Below are 27,080 nucleotides of genomic sequence, written 5' to 3'. Positions count from 1 at the left end.
GCCAGTGATAATAACATACCTCTATACTTAATTCATGAATTATTTTAAATTCTGCGTGTGGAAAGCAAAAAAGGTTCAATAAATGTCTGATTCCTGAATCATCAACTCGTGTCAGTACTTTTAGTACTTTGATTCAACACGTTCTGTTGACATTTCAATGATAGACTGGCAATGCCTGCCAGACTGTCAATGCATAATATCGTAGGATAGAGACAAAGGACCGGTATATTTCAATGACGAAGAAATAAGAACTATTTGCATTATATCGCACATTATTAATTCACGTTTGTGCTCAAAATCCACTCAAAGAGATCCAATGACAGCAAGTGTCTTCTCGCTTCGCAAGCAGGGTTTTTCTTAAAATAGATTTTATGTTTAATATGGAACAAGGTTTTCCCCGTGTAAGTTGTCGAATTCATGGGCGGCCATTGAACAAAAATTACTTTGATTTGTTTTATTTTTCAAACATCAAGAAAAACTTTTAAAATATATATGTCTAAAAAAAGATAAGATTGTTTAACCATTTCAAATTGGCAATCACGCAAACAAAACAGGTTAATGAATGCACTATTTTCATTAGCGCATGAAGAATGTAGTGCAAAATTTTCGCAGAAACGGCTATGATAACAAGGACTCGCTCGCTACGCTAGCCGACTAAAAAATCATGTTATATCATTTAACAACAAACACATCTATCAGGCAAGTTTGAGTAAGGTAGGATTTCTTTTTACCATCCTTGATAATGGAATTAGGCTTTGTATCTGAAGCTACCACTGAGATTCATTATTGTTAAATCAACCACATGCAAGTTCGAAATAGTACTACAGAGGGTTCCACTTCATCTGATAGTGGTTAATCAAATACTTCGGTTAATCTGATAAAATATTAAAACACTGAACCATTTCTTATATATCCCTTTATATTTTTTCCTGATAATCTGATAGGTAAAAATGTTATTTTTGGTTAATCTGATAGGATTGTGACCATGTAATAATGATTTCCCGCCCTCTTACACCTTTATATTCCTTTGTTTAACTGGTTGACACCCCTTTTATGTACACAGTAACTCTTTGAAGGGCATTAGTTACACACATGAGTGACTCCCTTTTCGTAAGATGAAAGCTACTGAGATCAATAGTTGTTTCAGATGACCACACACAGGACTGACCTTACCTGTGTACACATTATATTGTTTGTTTATTTACTAATTGCATGTGTTAATTTCATGCTGAGCTTGCACCATTAAAAATTATTTAAATATGTAATTTCTGAATCAACAAGAATAGAATTCCTGGGTCCCCAAGGAATAAGGCTGATTTAGGAACTTGACCAAGGTAATAGTGGTATAAACATTTGGTATAAATTTCATGTAAATCTGTCAAAATTTGTAGGCATGAGAGCGCTTACAAGGTCAATTTTTGGATAAACGGAGTCTTTATTGTGGTCAAAGTCCCATAACTCCAACAAAAAGTATCGACCAATGCTGATTTTCGAACTTGACCAAAGTATTAGTGGTATAAACATTTGGTATAAATTTAATGAAAATCCGTCAAAATTTGTAGGCATGAGAGCGCTTACAAAAAAGCGTGACGGACGGACACACGGAAGCACGCCCGGCATTTCTATGTCCCCGCCTCGCGTTGCGGCGGGGGACAAAAATAGGTAATCACAGATAACAAAGCTCACCGAGACAATTAAGGTATCATCTTTATGTGCATCACCTTTATGAGACCACCTCTATCATATTACATGAAAATCAAAGTTAATGATTTTGGAAATTCATGGATAATTTTGACACAATATTGTGTATCATGTTAAAAATTGAATGATAATGATAATCATATGTTCATTTCATACTATGACACCTGAAATATATCACATATAATACAATATACACAGTATTATAAAGTACATTAGCATATATATATATATATCACATAATAGATCCAAATATTGTAACATATAATACTATATATGATATTGTATTGTATGGTGTTATATCATATTTGATACATAATATGATTATATTGTATAATATCATAAAATATAGTTTGATACAACATTGTATTATATCATATGATACAGAATCATGTGATATAATAATATGTTTTAAAATGCTATATCATTTTATACAATATTGTATCATACGATATTATATATAACAATATCATATAATAATACAATTTCATGAGATATAATGAATCAATATCAAAATATACAAAATTTTATCATATGATTTGATATTATATTTTATACAATATTTATTATTTTATTTTATCACAATATATATTGTGCGCCGTAAATTGCAGATTTTTACTATGAGAGGCACTGTAGCTCCTAGGTCGTCCATCAGAATTGTTTCAAACCGGAAGCTACAGACCTGCAGCTATTTATAACCTTATACCTTACTCACTTGATCGATGAATACACTCGAATGAAAAATTGAAAAATGTTGTCATATGATATGTTAAAGAGCTATTACATGTATAATCAATGCATAGGCGTCAGAACTGGGTGGAGGCCAACCCCCCCCCCCCCCCCCCCCCCCCGACTTTTTTTTGAAAAGTTAGACATAGCCATACTCAAAATCATTTTTTTTTCTTGTCAAGATATCTGATAAGGTCTACCCCCCCCCCCCCTCTTCAATGAGCCTCAGAGTGCAATGTATTGACAGGCATATCTCTCTGTTTTACTAAGGCCCACCCTTTATTTTCATTTTTATTCAAAATCAACGTTAACAAATGGCTACAAATCAAGATGATTTTCCACTGTAATTTTTCTTTAAAATAGCGATAATGCATTTATCCCCGTAACAGTAATGTTTTAAACTGTTTTAAAGAGGTCGTTTTAATTCAATTGTGTCTGAAAAACCAACAAAAATGGTGTAGTTTCTTCGTATAAGGAGGGGGCCCCAAAAAATTGTTACAGCATATCATCCTTAAATTTTTCTGTACAAGTATTTAATGTTTAGCGAGACATTTCTAGTGATAATCAAAATTTCAGCGTCAATCGTAGGATTATAAGCAAGATGCAGAACTCACAATTCTGCTTGGTTTGAGTCAATTTTTTGTTCACAAGAGTTAATTACATTCAACTTAAGATTTTTAAACTTGGTATTTCCTATTAAGAATGGACAAAATAATGGCCTCAGTTCTGTGAGCAAAGCTCTGTATCTTGCTTATAATTTGAAACTTGACACAGCTGAATATGGTTAGTAAAGAAACAAGAGGCCCAGGGGCCACATCGCTCACCTGAGCAACAATTGACTTAATTCTGATCAAATTAGCATTACAGTATCAAAATATCATGACAACTGAGTACAGTAGATCTTGCTAAAAAAAAATTGAAAATCTGCCAATTTTTATCCACCTCTTATTTTTTGGTAAATACTAAGCCCCTTTTGTTGTTGTACCTCTAAGATTTTTCTCTATTCCTATATACCCCCCCCCCCCCCCCCATTTCGTGGCCCCACTATTCTCTAGGGAATCATGGTTTCATCAAACTTAAATCTACATTTAATCTCATAACCTGTGCTTTCACACTAAGTACTGAGTTTTGAACCAAAAAACTTTCCCAGAATATTTTTAAAGATTTTCTCTATATATTCCTATGTAAAAATTCCAACCGCCATCACGGTCCCGCCCTACCACTAGGGACTGTGATTTTGCAAACTTGAATTTACACTACCCGAGGATGCCTCTCCACAAGTTTAAGCTTTTCTGGCCAAATAGTCTTTAAAAAGAAGATTTTGAATGATTTTCTCTATATATTCCTATGTAAAATTTCATCCCCCATTGTGGCCTCACCCTACCCCTGGACTATTATTTAAACAAACTTGAATCTATATGATCTGGGGATGCCTCCACTCAAATTTGAGCTTTCCTGGCCTAATACTTTTGAGAAGAAGACTTTTAAAGATTTTCTCTATATATAAGAATGTATCCCCCATTGTGGCCCCGCCCTACCCCCAGGGACCATGATTTGAACAAACTTGAATCTACATTATCTGAGGATGGTTACACGCCAATTTGAGATTTCTTGGCCAAATAGTTATTAAAAGAAATTTTTTAAAAGATTTTCTCAATATACTCTTATGTAAAAATTGATCCCCCAATTGTGGCCCCACCCTACCCCCGGGGACTATGATTTGAAGAAACGTGAATCTACACTACCTGAGGATGCTTCCATTTTAATTTGAGCTTATCTGGCCTAATAGATTTTGAGAATAAGATTTTTAAAGATTTTCTCTATCTTTATTCCTACGTAAAACTTGATCCCCCAATTGTGGCACCACCCTACCCCCGGGGATCATGATTTGAACAGACTTAAATCTACACTACCTGAGGATGCTTCCATTTTAATTTGAGCTTTTCTGGCCAAATAGTTTTTGAGAAGAGGATTTTTAAAGATTTTCTCTATATATTCCTATTTAAAACACGATCCCCCTATTGTGGCCCCACCCTACCCCCGGGGACCATGATTTAAACACACTTGAATCTACACTACCTGAGGATGCTTCCACTCAAAGTTGAGCTTTTCTGGCCAAATAGTTTTTGAGAAGAGGATTTTTAAAGATTTTCTCTATATATTCCTATTTAAAACACGATCCCCCTATTGTGGCCCCACCCTACCCCCGGGGACCATGATTTGAACAAACTTGAATCTACACTACCTGAGGATGCTTCCACTCAAAGTTGAGCTTTTCTGGCCAAATAGTTTTTGAGAAGAGGATTTTTAAAGATTTTCTCTATATATTCCTATGTTAAACTTGATCCCCCAATTGTGGCCCCTCCCTACCCCCGGGGACCATGATTTGAACAAACTTGAATCTACACTACCTGAGGATGCTTCCACTCAAGTTTAAGCTTTCCTGGCCTAATAGTTTTTGAGAAGAAGATTTTTAAAGATTTTCTCTATATATTCCTATGTTAAACTTGATCCCCCTCTTGTGGCCCCTCCCTACCCCCGGGGACCATGATTTGAACAAACTTGAATCTACACTACCTGAGGATGCCTCCACACAAGTTTAAGCTTTTCCGGCTGAATAGTTTTTGAGAAGAAGACTTTTAAAGATTTTCTCTATATATTCCTATGTTAAACTTGATCCCCCTCTTGTGGCCCCTCCCTACCCCTGGGGACCATGATTTGAACAAACGTGAATCTACACTACCTGAGGATGCCTCCACACAAGTTTAAGCTTTTCCGGCTGAATAGTTTTTGAGAAGAAGATTTTTGAAAAATACCAACAAATTTTAAATAATTCTCAATTATCTCCCCTTTAAAAAGGGCGTGGCACTTCATTTGAACAAACTTGAATCCCCTTCACCTAGTGGCGCTTTGTGCCAAATTTGGTTGAAATCTGTGCAGTGGTTCTTGAGAAGAAGATGAAAATGTGAAAAGTTAACAACGACGACGACGACAACGACAACGACGACAACGACAGACAACGGACAAATTGTGATCAGAAAACCTCACTTGAGCCTTTGGCTCAGGTGAGCTAAAAATTGTAAACAATTAAAACAGAGGAAACATGCACTAAAACAATTAAATATAAAAATAATTAAAACAATATATATACCTATATATTTCTAGCAGCAAAAACAATCACCGTTTAGACTGAAAATGCAGAGCATCTTAACAAAACACGTTGCACTATACCGGTAATCAACCATAACGTAGAGATCGTACCGAATTACCAATAGAATGTATAGTATTTATAATACATTGTAAGTGCATCAGATTTTGCTAATTTGGTACAGGTAAACAATTAACTGTCTGATTTTCCGAAATCTATATTTGATTCGATACTTAAAAATTCCAAAATACAGATATTTCCCCTCAAGTTAAAAAGCATAAACAAAATTCAAAACAACATAAAACCACGGTCATGAGTGAAAATGTCAACGCATTGATTGATTTACCCTCAATTCACTTCATGAAATCGGCACAAATATATTTAGCATATTTCAAGTATCCCTTCGCATGTAAACTGTTGCACAACAAGTAAATTCATCTTTGTCAGTTTGACCCGTTTGTCATGCGTCAACATTCAAACATGGCTGCTTTGTACAAAGAACTTTCGTTTTCGATATGGAATACCGAACCCGAAGTTATAAACTGATTGACCGCGATTATCTCTTTATTTTTATTTCTGTAAATTACTCAAATTTGAAACAGAATTAGCCGATAATTTTTGCAATTTATATTTTCCTTTACATAAGGATTATTGGGTGCGTATTTTTACCCCAATGAATGGGGTAATTGAAAAAAGTATTTGTAATTGAGCGTAATTAATTACATTTTTCAAAGTATTTGAAAGTAATTTGTAATTGAGTCTGTCTTCAATTACAAGTAATTGAATGTATTTAAATACATTCCAAAAATATTGTGTATTTTCAATTACTTTTCTATTACATCTCAATTACTTTTTTTCCAAGAAGGTGTCTTATAATGATAAATAGAACTTATACTTGTTTGGCATGGACTTTTGTTTATACAATAATTAAATGTCCCATAATAATTCATATGTTTATACAGCATAACACACTGCCCAGGGCAATAGGTAAAGATCTAATTTTGTGGAGGTGTGAACTCCTCTAAGACCCAAGAACCCCCATTGATTTTAGACTTAAGGGAGTCAAAATATCTCATTCTTGTGAATTATAACAATTTTTATTTATATACTGATATGCTGCACTTCTGAAAGTTGTACTTTCTGAATAAACATAGTTTTAATATGTGAATAAAAATTAATTCACTATAGAGAAAATATTATACAGAACCAAAAATGAACTCAATGGTACTTAATGAATTTAATGTTAAAGAAAATTTTTCTAGAAATTTTCAAGAAATCTGATCTGAACTGAACTATACAACCTTAAAGACCAGAACCGTACATAAAACTCTGTATATCTTAATGCTGTTAATATATGTATATGTTCTCAAGATAAAAATAAAACTCAAGTATTTGAAATGAAATTAATTACATTTATCAAAGTAATTGAGAGTAATTAATTACATTTTAAAAAATCAATGTAATTGTAATTGCAAGTAATTGATAAAATTGTCAATGAATTTGAAAGTAATTTATAATTAATTACTTTTCAAAGTAATTGACCCCAACTCTGGAACCCCAATGATACCCCAATGAACCCCAATGAACTTTGAAATACCCCAATGATACTAAGTATGTTCATAATTGATACACTAAATGAATTTTATGTACCAACATGTTACACAAATGAATGAAATTTCAACTACGCAACATTTTTTCACCGATTGATTTCCCAGTGAACCCATTGTTATCCCAACCAAATTTCATTGATACCCCCACGAACCACAATGAACTTAAAATGAGCTCTGTGCAATGATTCATTCACCAATGAATTTTAATTTTCCGAATGATACAAAAATAAATCTCATTGATACAAGAATGTACCTGTACTTAATGAACAATTAACTCAGACCAGACCCTGAATAACATTAACTTACCAATGATACCGTATTTTAGCTGTAATGATACCTAAATAAGCCCCAGTGACGAACCCCAACAATACCTAGACATTATTTAAAAGCCCACCCCCACCCCCTAACCAAAGTTTTTTTTTTTTTTTTTGGGGGGGGGGGGGGGGGGAGAGGGAGGGTTATAGGAATTATCTTGCCCATAAGTCTGTCTGTGCAAAATTTGTCTGGTCAATACTTATACTTATGAAGAAACACTGAAAGTTCTCTAATGACCAGAGTGTGTGTCATGAACTTTCCCCAAGTTCATTAGGAAGAGGTAGCGTGATAACGCGATGGTGAGATAGCGATAATGCGATGGTGCGATAGCGATAACGCGATGGTGCAATAATGATGACGCGATAGTGCGATAGCGAGACGCGATGATCAAATGTGTCATTGTAAGTTCTCTATCGTGCTATCGTCATCGTATCATCGCACCATCGCTCTATCGACTATTTATTAAAGAATTTCATTCCAATCAACCATTATTCTTTTGATGACAAAAAAATGCTAGAATGTTTATTTAATGTATACAATAATAACCAATTAATAAAATTAGTTATTCGAGCTAAAATTTGATTGCCTAATTAAAAAAAAAAATAAAAATGCCCAATTATATCTATGTATTTGCAGGCATGTTGTACCAGGAAGATGGAGTAAAGAAAGATTTTGTTTTGTAGTTGTAACAGGGTTTACTTTCATATAATCAACAACCATTCTGGGAATTTGGCATAAGCAATTCATGCCTCTACCGGTGTTATATAGTGCCATCCCCCAACCACCCCCCCCCCCCCTTCGGACAAATTACATAGCAGTTTCATCCTTCGAAAAAATGGTGTTATGGTACATTTTCTACCACGGAAAGCTGGTTATATAGTGGGATTATCTCCCTTTTATGGTCAGGTTTTCCCCATGGAAAGCCTAATTTATAGTATTGTTTACCCATTCTTCTATTTCGGCAATGTTGATGGCGGTCCATTTGTATTTATTACTTTATCTCAGATAAAATTTATTACTCATAAAAAAAGAAATATATATATTTAGCTCCTCCAAGAAATAAACTGATAAATCTTGACAAAATTTGAAGGCGCCCACCTGAAGGATTAAAACAATCAACCTACGACATTAAGCGCACTTATAAATAAAAATTACATCAAATTTGAAGGCGCCTAAACAAGGAGGACTAGTAATGATTAAGGGACTTGGGGTCGTTTGACACATAACGATTTCGACGCAGGTTCCAACAAATATAATGAAGGGGACAGTTTAATGAAGGATTCACTTTAGAATCTAGTTTCACCTAAGTGGCACAAGCCCTATATGTAGTTTTGGCAATATATCGTCATCGCACTATCGACCCCAAACTTGATGGTGCGATGGCACGATAGTGAGCTACATGGACCTATCCGGATTCCATAATGGTATGATGTAAATTTAGTTTTAAAAAAAGATAACCATAACAAACATGAAAGTGTTATGGAATCTAGATAGGGCCATCGACTGTTTTGCGCAAGAGAGAAAACACGCCAGGCAGTGAATATATAAACGGATTTTATATGAGAAATTGACCTTACTAGGTTGATAAACTTCACTCTCTAACAATAATTAGGTATTACAAATAAGCCTTGACCTTCTAGCTAACAACATAAATATTTAAATTATAGGTAAATAAACAAAACAAGAGGCCCAGGGGCCACACACTCACCTGAGCAACAATTGCCTTAATTCTGATCAAATCAGCATTGCAGTATCAAAATATCTTGACAACTGACTACAGTAGATCTTGCTAAAAAAAATTGAAAATCTGCCAATTTTTATCCACCTCTTATTTTTTTTGTAAATACCAAGCCCCTTTTGTTGTTGTACCTGCAAGAAGATTTTTCTCTATTCCTATATATACCCCCCCCCCTTTCCCCATTTCGTGGCCCCACTTTTCACTAGGGAATCATGGTTTCATCAAACTTAAATCTGCATAACCTGTGCTTTCACACTAAGTACTGAGTTTAAGACCGAAAACTTTCCCAGAATATTTTTAAAGATTTTCTCTATATATTCCTATGTAAAAATTCAAATCGCCATCACGGTCCCGCCCTACCACTAGGGACTGTGATTTTGCAAACTTGAATTTACACTACCTGTGGAAGCCTCTATACACAAGCTTAAGCTTTTCTGGCCAAATAGTCTTTAAAAAGAAGATTTTTAAAGATTTTCTCTATATATTCCTAAGTAAAAATTCATCCCCCATTGTGGCCTCACCCTACCCCTAAACTATTAATAAACAAACTTGAATCTATATGATCTGGGGATCCTCCACTCAAATTTGGGCTTTCCTGGCCTAATAGTTTTGAGAATTAAGAAGACTTTTTCTCTATACATATATAAAAATTTATCCCCCATTGTGGCCCCGCCCTACCCCCAGGGACCATGATTTGAACAAACTTAAATCTACATTATCTGAGGATGGTTACACGCCAATTTGAGCTTTCTTGGCCAAAAAGTTTTTAAAAGAAATTTTTTTAAAGATTTTCTCTATATATTCCTATATAAAAATTTATCCAACAATTGTGGCCCCACCCTACCCCCAGGGACCATGATTTGAACAAACTTGAATCTATACTATCTGAGGATGCTTCCATTTTAATTTGAGCTTTTCAGGCCAAATAGTTTTTGAGAAGAAGATTTTTAAAGATTTTCTCTATGTATTCCTATGTAAAACATGATCCCCCTATTGTGGTCCCACCCTACTGCCGGGGACCTTGATTTGAACAAACTTGAATCTACACTATCTGAGGATGCTTCCACTCAAAGCTGAGCTTTCCTGGCCAAATAATTTTTGAGAAGAAGATTTTTAAAGATTTTCTCTATTTATTCCTATGTAAAACTTGATCCCCCAATTGTGGGCCCCACCCTACCCCCGAAATCATGATTCGAACAAACTTGAATCTACACTATCTGAGGATGCTTCCACTCAAAGCTGAGCTTTCCTGGCCAAATAATTTTTGAGAAGAAGATTTTTAAAGATTTTCTCTATTTATTCCCATGTAAAACTTGATCCCCCAATTGTGGCCCCACCCTACCCCCGGGACCATGATTCGAACAAACTTGAATCTCCACTTCCTGAGGATGCTTCCACTCAAAGTTGAGCTTTTCTGGCCTAATAGTTTTTGAGAAGAAGATTTTTAAAGATTTTCTCTATATATTCCTATGTAAAACTTGATCCCCCAATTGTGGCCCCACCCTACCCCCGGGGACCATGATTTGAACAAACTTGAATCTACACTACCTGAGGATGCTTCAATTTTAATTTAAGCTTTTCTGGCCTGATAGTTTTTGAGAAGAAGATTTTTAAAGATTTTCTCTATATATTCCTATGAAAAACTTGATCCCCCTCTTGTGGCCCCTCCCTACCCCCGAGGACCATGATTTGAACAAACTTGAATCTACACTACCTGATGATGCCTCCACACAAGTTTAAGCTTTTCAGGCCGAATAGTTTTTGAGAAGAAGATTTTGGAAAAATACCAACAAATTTTCAATAATTCTCAATTATCTCCCCTTTAAAGAGGGCGTGGCACTTCATTTGAACAAACTTGAATCCCCTTCACCTAGTGGTGCTTTGTGCCAAATTTGGTTGAAATCTGCCCAGTGGTTCTTGAGAAGAAGATGAAAATGTGAAAAGTTAACGACGACGACAACGACGACAACAACGACAACGACGACGACAACGACAGACAACGGACAAATTGTGATCAGAAAAGCTCACTTGAGCCTTTGGCTCAGGTGAGCTAAAAAGAAATGCAATTAAAGAATACCACATGATCAATGCATGGATATAAACGGGGAGGGTGATAATTCACTTTCAAATTAATTACAAATTAACACATACACTACATTTTTAGCGAAATAAGATTCAATTCCATTCCAGTATACTAGTGAGCTATTAGATATGATACCATCTTCGATGTCACATTTGGGCGATATTAGAGATTTATTTTAGGATTTTCTATAATTCTTACTTGATTTCTATTTTCTTGCATGTCAACATACTTATGTTGCATGTTGACATGACATGTGATAGACATAAAGGGTGAACAAGTCGACTTTCAGAAACGCATTTTATATAAATCTTTTCTCATAATTACGAGATCTTTTCTCATAATAATGAGATAATTAACTAGTTATAACGAGATCTTTTCTCGTAAATACGGGATAATTAACTCATAATTAGGAGATCTTTTCTCGTAAGAACGAGATCTTTTCTCGTAATTCCAAGAAAATTAACTTGTAATAACGAGATCTTTTCTGGTAATTACGAGACAATTAACGACAGATTGGTAGTTAATACTTATATTATTTTGCTCCTCTAAATATTCAGCCATGGTTTCGTTTTTTTTTAATCTTTTTTTTAAAGAATAGTTAAAAAAAGAATTAAGAAAACTTTCAGTCAAAAATGAACACAAAAGGGGGGAAAACCATGATATTAATGTGTAAACGGTGTTTATAATTCACATGCTTGCGCGGAATATTTTTTAACTATGCAGATATTTAGTATCATTGGGGTTTTTTCAAAGTTCAGTAGGGTATCATTAGGGTTCATTGGGATATCATTTGGTATCATAGGGGTATCATTGGGGTTAATTGTGGTATCATTGGGGCATCATTGGGGTATCATTGGGGTTCACTGGGGTATCATTGGGGTATCTTTGGGGTTCATTGGGGTAAAAAGACGCAGCGGCTTCATAATTTATGCAAAATTATGTTGAATTTGACTCAGTAGTTCTTGAGAAGAAGATTTTTTAAAATGTACCCACATTTTTCTACAGTTTTGAGGTTTTCTCCGTTTTAAATAATGATCGGTCTTTCATTTCTGCATTTTATAATCACCTTTCTATAGGATTGCTTTCTGCCAAATTTGGTTGAAATTGGCCAAGTGGTTTTAGAGAAAGTTTAAAATGTAAAAAGTTTACAGACAGACGGACGGACGACAGACAAAAAGGTGATCAGAAAAGCTCTTTTTTTTTTAGCTCAGATGAGCTAAAAAAAAAACTTAACTTCCTCCAGCATTCGAAACCTAAGGCTCAGATTCAGCATTCATGCCTGTCAGGTGCATCAGTATCATACACGAACCATTGATGCAAGTTTATTGAAGTTAGGACCAGCAATAACTAAGATATAATCATCAGAGGGCACCTGCTCCAAAAATGTTAACCAGCTCCAAAAACCTTAACCTCCTCCAGCATCCAAAACCTATGGCTCAGATTCAGCATTCATGCCTGTCAAGTGCATCAATATCATAAGACGCACCATTGATGCAAGTCTGGTAAACCTAGGACCAGTAGTATCATCAGAGGGCACCTGCAACAAAAACTTTAACCAGCTGAAAAAACCTTAACCTCCTCCAGCATTCGAAACATATGGCTCAGATTCAGCATTCAAGCCTGCCTGGTGCATCAGTATCATAAGACACACCATCCATGCAAGTTTGGTGAAGTACGGACCAGCAGTAACTTAGATATTGCTATCAAAGGGCACCTGCAACCAAAACTTTAATTTGCTCCAAAAACCTTAACCTCCTCCAGCATCCGAAACCTATAGCTCAGATTCAGCACTCAAGCCTGTCTTGTTCATCAGTATCATAAGACACACCATCCATGCAAGTTTGGTGAAGTTAGGACCAGGAGTAACTTAGATATTGGAATCAAAGGGCACCTGCAACAAAAACTTTAACCTGCTCCAAAAACCTTAACCTCCTTCAGCATCTGAAATTTAGGACCCAGATTCAGCATCCAAGTCTTTCAAGTCCATAAGTAGGTCCAGATGCATCATCCATGCAAGTTTGGTGAAGATAAGACAAGTATGTAATAGCTTAGATACTTAGAACAAAAACTTAAACCAGGTCCGGACGCCGACGCCGGGGGTATAGCATAAGCTCCCCTTGACTTCGTCTCAGTGAGCTAAAAAGGCATTGAAGTTCTAAAAATGACACTATTTGGAGGTTTTGACAGGTATACGCCATTTTAAATCATTCTAATTAATTTAAATATTCCAAATATTTAACACATTTAAAGGTTATAAATCGATGTTTTGGTAAATATACATTGTTTTCAATAATTTAGAAAGAAATTATGAGATTTGTTCATATTTTAATTTTATAGTATCTTATCTATCCTCATATAGGCAGTTTACACGCCTTATTTACCCATCTTCTTTCCAAAAATTGGAACTATTTCCAGTTTTGAGCAAAATTGATGAATAAAATTTTAAACCCCCCAGTACACCATAGAATTGATATATCTATCATCAGTAAAAATTTCAAAGCAATATCTTTAAAGTTTATTGAGATTTCCTCCGGACATCACAATTTTAAAAATTAAAAATGGCCGTCAAATTTGAACGGAAGTGACGTTAATGCTGAAACTTTAACATCGTTGAAGCATTGTAGCTTTACAAAAGCTCTGAAAATTTCATGGAAATCGAATGAAAATGTTTTTAGATATAAAGCCGAGAAGGAGTCAGAAAAAAAAATAAAAAATAGAATAATAATAAAAAGAAACCGACGGAAGACCCTAATAATACATCACAATATTGTTACATATAATATTGTATAATATAGTATAATATTCTATTGTATGATACTGTATCATTTTTGATACATAAAATGATATTGTATCATAAGATACTTATATAAGGACAAGTAATAACCTAGATACAGGACCTGCAACAAAAACTTTAACCAGGTCCGGACACCGACGCCGCCGCATGGGGTATAGCATAAGCTCCTCCTGACTTTCTTTCAGTGAACTTAAAATAAACTTTTGAAGTTTGAATAAAGAATTCTGGATAAAAACTGGATATCGAACTGAAAATTTTACGACCTGACCCTAGAAATTTTGGAACCGTGACAGCCTTACAGCAAACATAAGCAACAAAGTTGTCTGAGGGAAGCATATTGCTTAAGCATGAAATACTAGAACTATAAAATTCTCTTACCAGTGTAAACTGCTTCACATAGTGTTTCTTCACCAGACTGAAAACAAATCCCACAAATCCTGCTATGTATAGGGAAAAAGATATGAACCTATGGTAGGATACCAAGTACCGGAGGAATTCCTATTAAATAAAATTCAAAAGTGAATTATTGACCACTGTAGTTTTTAAAATGTTACTAGCATGTACAACAAGCATTTCTAAATATCTACTTTTAACATTTCTTTTAAGATAATTAGCCCATGGGGCTTACCAAGTCTCATTTACACCAATATGAGGGCACTGTCTGGAAAAAATGATATTTGTCAAATTTTGATCAATAATTGACTATCCAGATTTAAAAACTGTGCCTTGCAGAGTTAACATCATCAAAAATACCAACAACTCTCATAACTTTTTTTTTTATCTGAATGATCATGTGCCAGAGACCAGCAGTTACTCAGGTGATCTAAAGATATTCAAATATACAAGTGAATCTCGATAACTCAAACATCAGGGGACCATGATTAAACTTTAAAAGATCAAGAGTTCGAGAGATGGTCATTTTGGTTCTAAAATTACAGTAGCCGGAAGTTTATATTTATTGCTAGTGCTCTCGAGCACTAGCAACTATGTTAGTCTTTTTCACTAAAATACGAATGCTGAACTCCATAGTAGGGGATTCTGGGAATACTGTACAACTGTAGATAAACTGTACCATTTGAATTTCGTTTTATCATCTTCACATGAAGTTTTGTGTTTTATTGCAAATGTCAAAAAGTAACAGTAGCTTACGTTTTATAATGCAAAGTTATTTTAAATATTATAATAAATAGTTAACTTTATCTTGACTACCTTCAAGCTTGGAAAACAACCTCGGATATGTTTTCCGAGCTTGCCAGAAAGGCCCGAGAAGATACGATTGCTACAAAACAGTACCCATGGTTCTTGAAATTTTCACCTTGAAATTGAAATTACAGTTTTTACATTATGATTAAGGCACAGTCGTATGCCATTGCCTAAATGATGCCCACTCTAGATTCACAATTCTAAATTGAGACCCCACTCCAGCACAATTCCAGTATTTCAGTACACCACAGTGCCTTCCAATTGTTAATTTATCAATTCAGAAATTCTAAACAATGTTTTAGAAATCTGCTTCAGTGTTTTATGATGGCTACAGCGCTAGCTCACTTATCTTTTTAAAAGATAAGCTTTTAACATGGATGGATAGTCGAACATGATTTCATTCATATTTTCTGCTATATTGCTTCAATTTAAAAAAAAATACAGAACTTAGTTGTGTGGTAATTAAGTGGGGTTTTCCACATTAAGAAACTTTTCAGAATATTATGTTTTCTTAATCACAGAATATTTTAAGTACTTAAGAGCGGTTTGATATACGGTAATTTTCTCAGGTTGTTAAAATTAAGTTACAAATCTTGTATAAGTCATTAAATTCAGTTACAAAAAGAATAATAATAAGAAGAAGAATTGTAGTCTCCGAACTTCGTTTGGAAGACTTATTTACCACACTTATCTACCCTTTGAAGGAAGCAAGTGGTAGTGTCATTTACATAATCAACCAATTAACACTATCGCGCTAGCCTCCAGACATTCACTCCACCATCCAGGTAAGGTCCACACCGAGCTATAGTAATATGCTTGGACGGCCACCTGTGTACACAGCAACCACTTAAAGTTATCAAGAGTGAAAAACAATGAAATATTTATAATGGGACCAAGGTTAAAATTAGAGAGTTCAAGAACTTTGAAAAATTGAAGTTCGAGCCATCGAGTGTCACCTGTATTGAACGAAGTAACATTGCATCATCACATCACAAATGGTTATCAAAAAAGATCCATTTGTCATCTGTAATAAATTTTGATATCAGACACCTTCCCCCTCCCTTACCAGTCATCTGTACAATTATGTATTTAATAAAATCTAAAAATTTTGGTTATGTGGGAAGGCAATGCAATTAAGCTTACTACTGGTATATCCAATAGCAAAAAAATTAATAATTACCATTCTATGCAGCAAAACTCCAAAGTATTCAATGAGACTCTCTCCATAGAAAAAATAGTTTGATGTAAATAGAAAGTACCAACTCAGTGTTCTAAACCAAGGTAGATCATAAGATTTGTACACAGTGTATCCAATGGTTATGATCTCATGAAAACACTTGATCTGTATTGCAAATATCTGAAAATAAAACAAAACATAAGTATTCAAAGATTACAACGCTCACTGAGACAGGTATCACCTTTATGAGGCCACCTAAATCATATTATATAAGATCAAAGTTTATATTAAAATATTGTATATTGTAGTGTAGATGACACAATTTCATATAATATCATGTAATACAATATTTATATCAAAGTACTGAGAGTACTGAAAGACGGGGTATTGAAAGTCTGAATTTGTAATTGTCCTGGATTTCCTCGTATATGCTTCCAAAATTTACCAGTTTGAATTAGTTGTTACAATCTATGTTAATTCGGCTTTTTTGCAATTGTCTGATACTTTGTCTAAATTTTACTCATTCCCGGCCTTCATAATTGTAGAAAATTGACACAACGGTATATTATGTAAAATAAGACCCAAAGGAAAAATTTAAAAAATTACTACTAACCTGGAAAATCAAACAACTATATCATAGTAGATAATTTTAATCATTAGATTTATTCAATTTTGTGATCCAAGGGAAAATCCACAAGTCGGACGGTATCCGTAATAAAAGTATTATGAAAACCCCGAAAACTCTAAAACTGCTGAATTAACAAACAAAGTGAACATTTGTATACCGATAACAAACACAGGCACCTGACTTTAGAAATATTTTTTTTTACAATAAGATTCCAAGAACTTTGACAATAATAAGATTTGTCACGGTCACCAATATTAGCGATTTGACTACAAATACTTAAAAAATACTAAAAGTGGTCACTGTCCCTGCAAAATGAAATTCATGACTTTAAGAACTATAATGAACCCTTCATGATGTATTCATGACTGGTTCATAAAGGTGGTTCATGAATATATTCATGAACAAATGATTAACATACAAGAATACAGGAAATACATGGTAATTCAATGGTTTTAGGTATTGAACATTCATGAATTTTCATGAAGATCTAATTTAGGAAATTTAAATTGTTTCAAATACTTTTATAAATAACATAGCTATTGCCTAAATTCAGAACAAAATGATTTAATTTTATACATCTAAGAATATTATTCAATATTTGAAACACAGTCTTCGTGAACATTCATGAATATTCAAACACCTATATAAATGTAGCATCTTTAATTTTATAAAAGAAAGATGCAATGTATTATAGTTTCATTATTTATCTAAGGTAAAATATCCCTCTGCTATTAATTTTACCATATCTTTTTTTAAAAACTTCATATTGATTTTCATGAAAGTCAATATCAATAGATTAAAATGAAACAAAGTTGAAGTAATGAAGCGCTGCTAGATTTATCAAAAATTAATAATGTGTCTAATCATGATATGAAGAAAACTAGACATAGTGAATAGAAAAAGCAAAATTTAACCATCGCAGCATAAAATCAAAAAATAACAACTGTATATGAAAATACCGTATTTTTGGGAAATTAGGTCGATACTTTTTTCCCCTGACATGTGGACCTCGCCCTATTCATCGCTTCGCCCAATTTATGTTTTTTTTTTTTTTTTGGTTGGAAAATTTGATATGAAATTTTGCAAAAATTTATGCAACCCTCCAATAAAATCATGAGTGTTTACTATAATACTGCTTGAATTTCTGTGTAAAAATCGTATGGATTTTAATCAATATACTGTAGTAATTTATCATTTAAACAAAATTAAATGTAAATAGATTTATTTCTTCTTACATTTCTTACTTAGATCACTGACTGAATCATTAAATGCTGTCATGCATTTTGATCGTGTGCTTACGATAAACAGGAAATCGATTTCGCGCGGTAAAAGTAAAATGAGAACCGTACAAAGGGTAATTACGGGGGGAAATATCGTCGGGTAGAAATTAAAAAAAAACAATTTGTTTTCATAATAGAATACATGAACAAGTTTTTTTCTGTATATTCAACATAAAACTTTCGATGAAATTTTAGCCAGGTGTCTCTGAAATCAGTCTGGGTAGCGCTTACTTTGTTTATACACAGTTGAACTCTCGGCACGTGCTACTCATGCCTGCAGGCTTCAATAAGATCAGAGGTTGACTCGTGTGTATATACACAGTAAAAAGTCACAAAGAGACACAGGGTGGCATGTGCTACCGTAGTCATGCCTCCAGGCTAGGTAACTATCCCCCGGTTAACACCAGTTTGTACACATGGCAGGGAAGTAATAAAAAACGATCTTAAATTAAAACCGGCCGTACTGAATTATTTGGTTTGAAAATTTTGACGCAATTTCAGACATTTTCTTACGATGTTTTCAAGAAATACATTTTATTTCCCTTTTGTTTAAAACTGTGAAATAAGATTAAAGGCTACTATATGATAACGTTGGTTTAAACCATTCATTCATTAGAACTACCGGTAATTTTTCGACCAATTCTTCGAAGTCGACCTATTTATACTTTTTTTTATTTTATGGCTTTATACACTTACAAGTAACAAAGATAAAGATTAAGATAAGGTTCTACTTTTATATACCATAAACACTCCATCAGAAAATCACAAATACATACATTGCATCAACTTGTACATACATGGTAAAATATACCTGCATCATAAACAATAAACATATCTTTGGCGTCTTGGGGGCTACTCATTTCAACCATCAAAATAACTACCTCTAACATCTAAAAACTAGCTACCACTATTACTGTGTACATAGAATAATCAATTCCAAGCTGATCTCGGAGAAGTACTACAAAGTGCCCGGGGCTGATCCCACAGGCTAAATAAAATCCGGGCTGATCCCAGAGAAGTACTACAAAGTGGCCTGGGCTGATCCCTGCAGGCCTAATAAAACTCTGGGCTGATCCCAGGAGAGTAACGATGGTGCCCAGGGCTGATCCCTGTAGGCAATTTAACTCCGGGCTGATCCCAGGAGTAGCAGCATAACGATGGTGCCCAGGGCTGATCCCTGCAGGCAATTTAACTCCGGGCTGATCCCAGGAGTAGGACAAATGCCTGGGGCTGATCCCAGCAGGCAGCATAAAACTCTGGGTTTATACCGTAGATTTGACGCATTGCCCAAACTGAGAGGAGCAAGACAACCCATATCAACTACAATCTAAACTAAATACCAAACTATTGATTGTTCAAAACAATTATCTACATGCTACACCAGCCTAGTCTAATTAACCAACCAAATTACCTATATGTTATATAAGATTATAATAACTATTTCAAATGTCACTAGAATTGACCTTGGGGGCAGAATTCCCCAAGGAATGACCACCAAATGAGCAGCCCCTGAGATACAGCCAGGGATGTTGATGGGGATGGTGGGCGGGTAGCTCTTGAACTCAAAGCGTTCACGCTGAAAACATCTGTATCAATACCAGACTCCCCCCTCTAGGCATCAATGCCCCTGGCTGCTCTCCCCTGATTGGTCAATTCAATACCGATACTAAACACGTCTCAAATTACATGATAACACATTGTCTTAATTACATGTATGTACCCTAATATTTTACTACGAATAGATAGCAGCAGGAATTAACTGGTGTATAAATAATAATTTAATCTACAATTAAATTTCAATTTATACACTTACAAGTAACAAAGATAAAGATTAAGATAAGGTTCTACTTTTATATACCATAAACACTCCATCAGAAAATCACAAATACATACATTGCATCAACTTGTACATACATGGTAAAATATACCTGCATCATAAACAATAAACATATCTTTGGCGTCTTGGGGGCTACTCATTTCAACCATCAAAATAACTACCTCTAACATCTAAAAACTAGCTACCACTATTACTGTGTACATAGAATAATCAATTCCAAGCTGATCTCGGAGAAGTACTACAAAGTGCCCGGGGCTGATCCCACAGGCTAAATAAAATCCGGGCTGATCCCAGAGAAGTACTACAAAGTGGCCTGGGCTGATCCCTGCAGGCCTAATAAAACTCTGGGCTGATCCCAGGAGAGTAACGATGGTGCCCAGGGCTGATCCCTGTAGGCAATTTAACTCCGGGCTGATCCCAGGAGTAGCAGCATAACGATGGTGCCCAGGGCTGATCCCTGCAGGCAATTTAACTCCGGGCTGATCCCAGGAGTAGGACAAATGCCTGGGGCTGATCCCAGCAGGCAGCATAAAACTCTGGGTTTATACCGTAGATTTGACGCATTGCCCAAACTGAGAGGAGCAAGACAACCCATATCAACTACAATCTAAACTAAATACCAAACTATTGATTGTTCAAAACAATTATCTACATGCTACACCAGCCTAGTCTAATTAACCAACCAAATTACCTATATGTTATATAAGATTATAATAACTATTTCAAATGTCACTAGAATTGACCTTGGGGGCAGAATTCCCCAAGGAATGACCACCAAATGAGCGAATAAAATGAGTGAAGCCCCCAAGCAAAGGAAAAGGTTAATTAAGTATTTGACATATAGTTATGGTGTAATAAAGTATTACACTGTTGTACAATGATGAACAAGAAAAAAAAAAAAAAAAATACAAATAGAATACATATATATTCCTATTGTTCCACTAACTATAAGATGACAAGCTTGATGGCGTAAAGCATTTATATGACCACCTAAGTCTATTACACAGTACATGGTGACGCATTGCACATGTTGTTTTGAGCGTTTTTGATTATTTGACGATCGGTACGAATGTATCTCACATAGCAATCAGATGACCATCTGCCTAGTTCTTTGATGACATGATCTTCAACGCCAGCTGCTGCCGCTGTAGTTGCTGCTCCGATGCGGAATGAATGACCCGAATAGTTCTGCTCACGAAAACTGCTTCTGCGCAAGAGTTCCCTAAGATGTTGAATGAATTTGTCTCTAGTTATGGGCAGGCAACAGTGTTCACTTTCGATAAACAATGGTGAAGATTGGTCACAAGCCGACAACTTTCGTGATTCCAGATACACAAGCATATTATGTACAGGTTTAAAATATACATTTTCAAAAATTGTGATATCTACGCCTTTAGAGAACGGATCTGTTTTAGAATTCCGTAATCTTAATACAAAAGTGTTGTTCCCATCATGAAAACTAACATCTTCTATTCTAACAAAATCTACAGAAGAAGCATTCTTACATGTAATTTCTCCACATCGAAGGAATCCAAAGAAGGCAGATAAGAACATGCATTTTAACATCGAGTCAAAAAACGGAGAAAAAGCTCCGTTATCTAGCAAAATGACCAACTCTTTCAAAATCTGTACTGTTATAGGTAGACGCTTTACAACTTGATTTGTCTGGGATTTTTTAACACCTCTAAGAACATAATGCAAGCGATGACAATTATGTAATACATCACCTAAACCTGCTACAATGTAATAATAACGAATGCCAGCTAGATACAGTTTCATCGTTTCGTACTTCAGCTTTAGAACTGATTTACAATGAGATATAAAGTAAACAAGTGTGGTCTCAGTAATAGAGGGTAATGATGTTCTAGAACAAACTACGCCATTCATACACATAAAGGTAATAAAACACTGCAAAGCTGAACTGTAAGTCTGTTTCGTAGAAGTACTCAGAGAAGCATCTAAGAGTTCTGTCACTTGCTGGTCTAGACTGTCAACATCATAGAGTGATGGATACAAGGAGTTGGATTCGCCTCTGCTCCAGGAAGTAGAGCCCGGAATTTCTCCATCTGGTAACGAGAAAGTGCGTCAGGTATACAGTTTTTGTGACCTTCAATATGTTTGGCATGTAAAACATAGTGATTTTTTGCAGCATGAAACGTTAGTGTTCTCATTAATTTCATGATACTAGGAACTTTAGAGCGTCCTTTCTTAATTATTTCAACTGTCGCCATATTGTCACAATGAAATAGTATACGTTTCCTGTTCCAATTATGTCCCCACAGAAGACAAGCCATTACTATTGGGTAAAGTTCAAAGAAAGCCATTGATGTTTTTTCCTGCAATATTTCTACGGGGAAATCTCCTTGAAACCATTGGTTTTCATATGATCCTCCATATGAAATAGGAGTCGCATCAGTAAATAACTGCATATCTGCTGCCTCTGTTATGTTGTCATCGATAAAGAAAGACACACCATTCCAAGATCTTAGAAATTTGAGCCACATGCTCAAGTCCGCTCTACACATACGATCAATTTTGATATGGTAATGCAATGGTTCAACGGTAGTGGACAAGGCAATAAGGTGAGAAATAAATGAGCGACCTGGTAATATAACTCTGCATGCAAAGTTCAAGTGACCTAGTAAACTCAAGAGCTCTCTTTTAGTACATGATTTCTTGTACTGAAATGTTTCTAGCAGTTCTGTTATTCTGGTAAGTTTCTCTCTAGGTAATCTTGTTTCCATCTTTGCTGAATCTAAGTAGAGTCCAAGATATTCAATTTCATTACAGGGACCTTCTGTCTTTTTTGATGATAAAGGAATACCTAGTTCTTTAAAGATATTGAGAAATCTGTGCATAACTTCGAATGCGTCTCCCCATGGAGGTACCACTACCAGAAAATCATCTAAGAGATGCAGAACGTTGGAGATATCGAATACATTTTCCGCAATCCAGCAAACTGCTGTTGATAGATAGTCAAAGATCTTTGGACTTGAACGACTTCCGAACACTAATCTTTTGTAAAAATAATAATTGTCTTTCCACTTGATTCCCTGAAACGGCCACAACTCCTCTAGAATGGGTATATTCTTGAAGGCATCAGTTATGTCTGTCTTAATAAGAAAAGATCCCAAGCCCAAGTGTTTTATGAGGCTAACTGCATCATCAATCTTCACGTAAGTCAAGGAAAATTCTTGTTTGTCTATCAAGTTGTTTAAACTCGGAATATCTTCGTTATCATGGGGAGCGGACATATCCACAATAAGACGTTTCTTCTTTGAATATTTTCCTTCGGCTACACCAATAGGGTTTATTCTATAGTTTTTAAAAGGTATGTCTCTAAACGGTCCCAAAAGATATCCTTTGTTAACTTCCTGTTGAATGAGGTCTCCAACACATTCTGAGTGTTTTTCAGCTGATCTTAAGTTTTTACATTCAAATGGTGTTTCTGGAATTGTCTGAAAACCGGTGTGAAAACCAAACTGCAAACCATTAATTAAATATGACACAAATTCTTTATCTGGATGATCTTTAAGCCACAAATGTAGTATGTCTATGTTGACAGGAGTATTCACAGAGCTCATGTAGTTGCCATCTACTTTGGATGGGTCTGAGGCCCCAAGTGTTGGGGCCAGTTGCCGTTTTTTGCTAAGGTACAATTCTGCCGAGCATGTTCACCTCTACAATCTATACAAATATGAGCATTTCTACATCTAGATAGCTGGCATCCCCTTGTGCCATTAAAGTTGTTACAGATCTCCTTTCCTGCATGATACAGTCTTTTCCTGCCATAGGAATCGACTTCTCTCTCCAGTTGCAATTTTTCTGTTTTCTGCGTGGCAGCCATAGCACAGAAATTTGTAAGATGAAGAGTGCTATGACAGTGTGTACAAGACTGTGCTTTCGCATTGGCAAAGATATTGCAGAATAGTGTATTGTTTCTGACAGACCAATCCACCATGATATTGTTAAATCTTAAATGAGAAGCTGCCATCAAACTAAACTGCCTATGATATTCATAGAATCCTTTTCCAGGGTATCTGGTTGCCATGTCGATGATGTCCCTCTCATAGAGATCCAGTTCGACTCGTCTCTGTGGGTATGCTTCACACATCACATTTTTATATATGCCAAACGCTTGGATGAATTCTCCAAGTGAGAGTGATCTTTGTAACCGATAATCATTTTTTTGCTCTGATTGCGGTTTGTCCTCTGTGGGCACATAATAAGGAATAAGAATTGAAGCTAAGTTTATGTCTTTACCTGCCGTGATTTGTTGTCTTAACTGTGGAGAAATTGTTTCAACTAACGGAAGCGACTCAGACGAGAACCCAAATCTTGTCCTTTTGTACGAAGGTGTTGGTTGTTGGTTCGCAATTCCAGTTGTTGTAGCACTAGGTCCACTCACTGATGAAGACATAGCTGCCATGGCTGAGGACAGAGTAAAGTTGGACGTATTGTTTACGTCGTTCGATGACGAATTCGCTTGGTTAGTCTGACCGCCGGATTGAATGTTATGATTAATTTCTGTGCTGACCGATGAACTCGTAGTCTGGGTGTTCATGGAATTCACACGCGATGTCAGATTTATAACGTTTTGCTGCAGACTCTGTACTGTAGACGAAAGCTTCGACACTAAGTCTATCATCACTCGCTGATCGCCGCCATTATTGTTTTGAACTGGGGCATCTTGGGAAGGGGCACCTTGCGCGTCCAGCGGGGATCCTGGTCTATTAATAGAATTCTCTTCCACCAACCGAATCAAATGGGATCGTTTTGCATTGCTTGGATAAATAATGCCGCGGTTATTCAAAGCTTGTTTTAAACGAGAAGTTGTCCAATTTCCTGGCAAATCCGGGTCGTAGGCATAAGGCGAATGCCTCGTTCGTTTAGGTCCCATATTTTTGGTACTGTAGAAGTCAGTCAGAACAAATTCCTGAATTAGGTAATAGTTAAACACACACGTCGAATAACGATGATCAAAACACTAGGACATCACATCAACGAATCATCCGACAGTAAATTCACTTGAAATGAAAGTTATGTTCAATATTAGGAAGACAAAATATAGCTCTTGAACTCAAAGCGTTCACGCTGAAAACATCTGTATCAATACCAGACTCCCCCCTCTAGGCATCAATGCCCCTGGCTGCTCTCCCCTGATTGGTCAATTCAATACCGATACTAAACACGTCTCAAATTACATGATAACACATTGTCTTAATTACATGTATGTACCCTAATATTTTACTACGAATAGATAGCAGCAGGAATTAACTGGTGTATAAATAATAATTTAATCTACAATTAAATTTCAATAAAAACGGCCTCCTTCGCCCAATAAACCGTATCGACCTAATTTCCCAAAAATACGGTAATATATAATTATATACATTGCCAATTCATATTAGAAAACATAATGAAACGCTGTTTTTTAGTTAAATATAGCACTTTGTTGCATAGGTTTGTAACAAAAATCACTTCAATTAGCAAGAGTTATCTTTCTTTATCATAAACTATTGAAGGTTTTACATACATGCTTTTTGTCTGACTAACTACATAATTGATAATGAAATACACATAATTGTTTTATTGATATACCTAAATCGGTGCAGTTACAAGAAGAAGTTATACATAATGCTGATGACATTTGAATTAATTAATACAAACTTATTTTACTCTAGAATTATGCGGAAGAAACCAATATAATGGACAGCCCTAAAGATAGTGATCATGGAACATAACTTTCAGTAAGTAATAATCAAAAATTTCTAATAAAATGGCAAGTATTTTTTACAACTTTGAAAACAGTTAGCTTCATCTTGTTCTCTTTTTTCTGCACAATATCACTTTTTCTAGGGTAAGCACTCATTAAGCTCTAGTGCAATTTCAGCGTTTTCTTACCTCATAAAAATGTTTGAAATAAAAATTGAATTGAATGGTATTGCTTGAATAATTATTTGATGTTCCAAATGTTTTAAACGACGTCATAGTTGTAATGCGCTATTTGTCATACCGATATTTTTTTTTGCAGAACAGAGGTACGACTCTTCTGCCACCAAATGGGCTATATGTCTGAGAAGAATTGTCAACAAGAAGAATTGTCACCAAGACAAAACAACACTCAAGTTTCTCTGGGTTTGTAGAAAAAAATCATTTTAAGGATGGAGCACTTTACCTGCAATGCAGTAATGCACCTTGCAATATATGGCAAACAACTGAAATCAACATGGGCAAAGGCAAGGAAAATGCAACAAAGCAAGATTTCATAAAGGACATAATGATAGTCATCAACTATAGTTACCATATTCTGATGTCACTTTTAATTATAATAAAGTTCAATCATAATAAAGTATTTTATAATAATAGTCATTTTTAAATGAGATTTTACCATTTAATACACAAAATGTAGTAGGTAAGAATTTTCATTAATAGTTCATAAATTTTATTTATGAATTATTCATGAGTAAAATTCATAATCTTATTCATGAGCAGTTCATGAAGATTCATTTAAAGTTCATGAGGATCATTTATTATATCTATTATCGGACATTCATCAATGATGAAGCTTCATGAATATAACTGATCATGAATTATTCATAAAAAAGTATGTTCATGTATATTCATCAAATATTTTTTTATGAACAAAAATTCATGACTTTAATATGTCCAATGATAAGTTCATAGGATCCTCATGAACTTTTCATGAAATTTCATGAATATAATTCACGAATTATTCAAGGAAAAATCAAGAATTATTCATGATCATCTTGCAGGGGTGTGACCTTTATCATTAATATGAAGATAACACAGATTTGGTGAGTTAAAAAGGGAAAATTG

The 27,080-nt window shown here is 35.1% G+C and overlaps 2 protein-coding genes across 2 annotated transcripts in view; both read right to left on the bottom strand.

The window, feature by feature from the left end:
* LOC105320311 (phosphatidate cytidylyltransferase, photoreceptor-specific) overlaps positions 1-27,080 on the bottom strand; it is an 86,809-nt gene that overhangs the window by 32,588 nt on the left and 27,141 nt on the right. The window contains exons 4-5 of the mRNA XM_066065131.1: positions 16,499-16,675; positions 14,494-14,613 (exon numbers count right to left, since the gene is read on the bottom strand). Of these exons, the coding sequence (XP_065921203.1) occupies positions 14,494-14,613; positions 16,499-16,675 (297 nt within the window). The remainder of the gene's footprint in view (positions 1-14,493; positions 14,614-16,498; positions 16,676-27,080) is intronic.
* LOC117684199 (uncharacterized) lies at positions 19,568-25,558 on the bottom strand. The gene is made up of 2 exons (XM_066065127.1): positions 24,504-25,558; positions 19,568-22,306 (listed from the first exon to the last, which is right to left on the bottom strand). The coding sequence occupies exons 1-2, from the start codon at positions 25,138-25,140 to the stop codon at positions 21,240-21,242; spliced, it is 1,704 nt and encodes a 567-aa protein (XP_065921199.1). The 5' UTR covers positions 25,141-25,558; the 3' UTR covers positions 19,568-21,239.

This window comes from Magallana gigas, chromosome 7 (assembly GCF_963853765.1).
Source record: "Magallana gigas chromosome 7, xbMagGiga1.1, whole genome shotgun sequence".
Taxonomy (NCBI): Eukaryota; Metazoa; Mollusca; class Bivalvia; order Ostreida; family Ostreidae; genus Magallana; species Magallana gigas.
This window is presented reverse-complemented; position numbering and strand designations above follow the sequence as displayed.

Bases quoted from the DNA above. Each gene is read 5' to 3' on its own strand.
- LOC117684199 (XM_066065127.1), bottom strand. From the start codon at position 25,140: ATGGGACCTAAACGAACGAGGCATTCGCCTTATGCCTACGACCCGGAT. The intron at 22,307-24,503 runs GTAAAGACATAA...TCTCGTTACCAG, and splicing joins AAGACAACAAATCACGGCAG to ATGGAGAAATTCCGGGCTCT.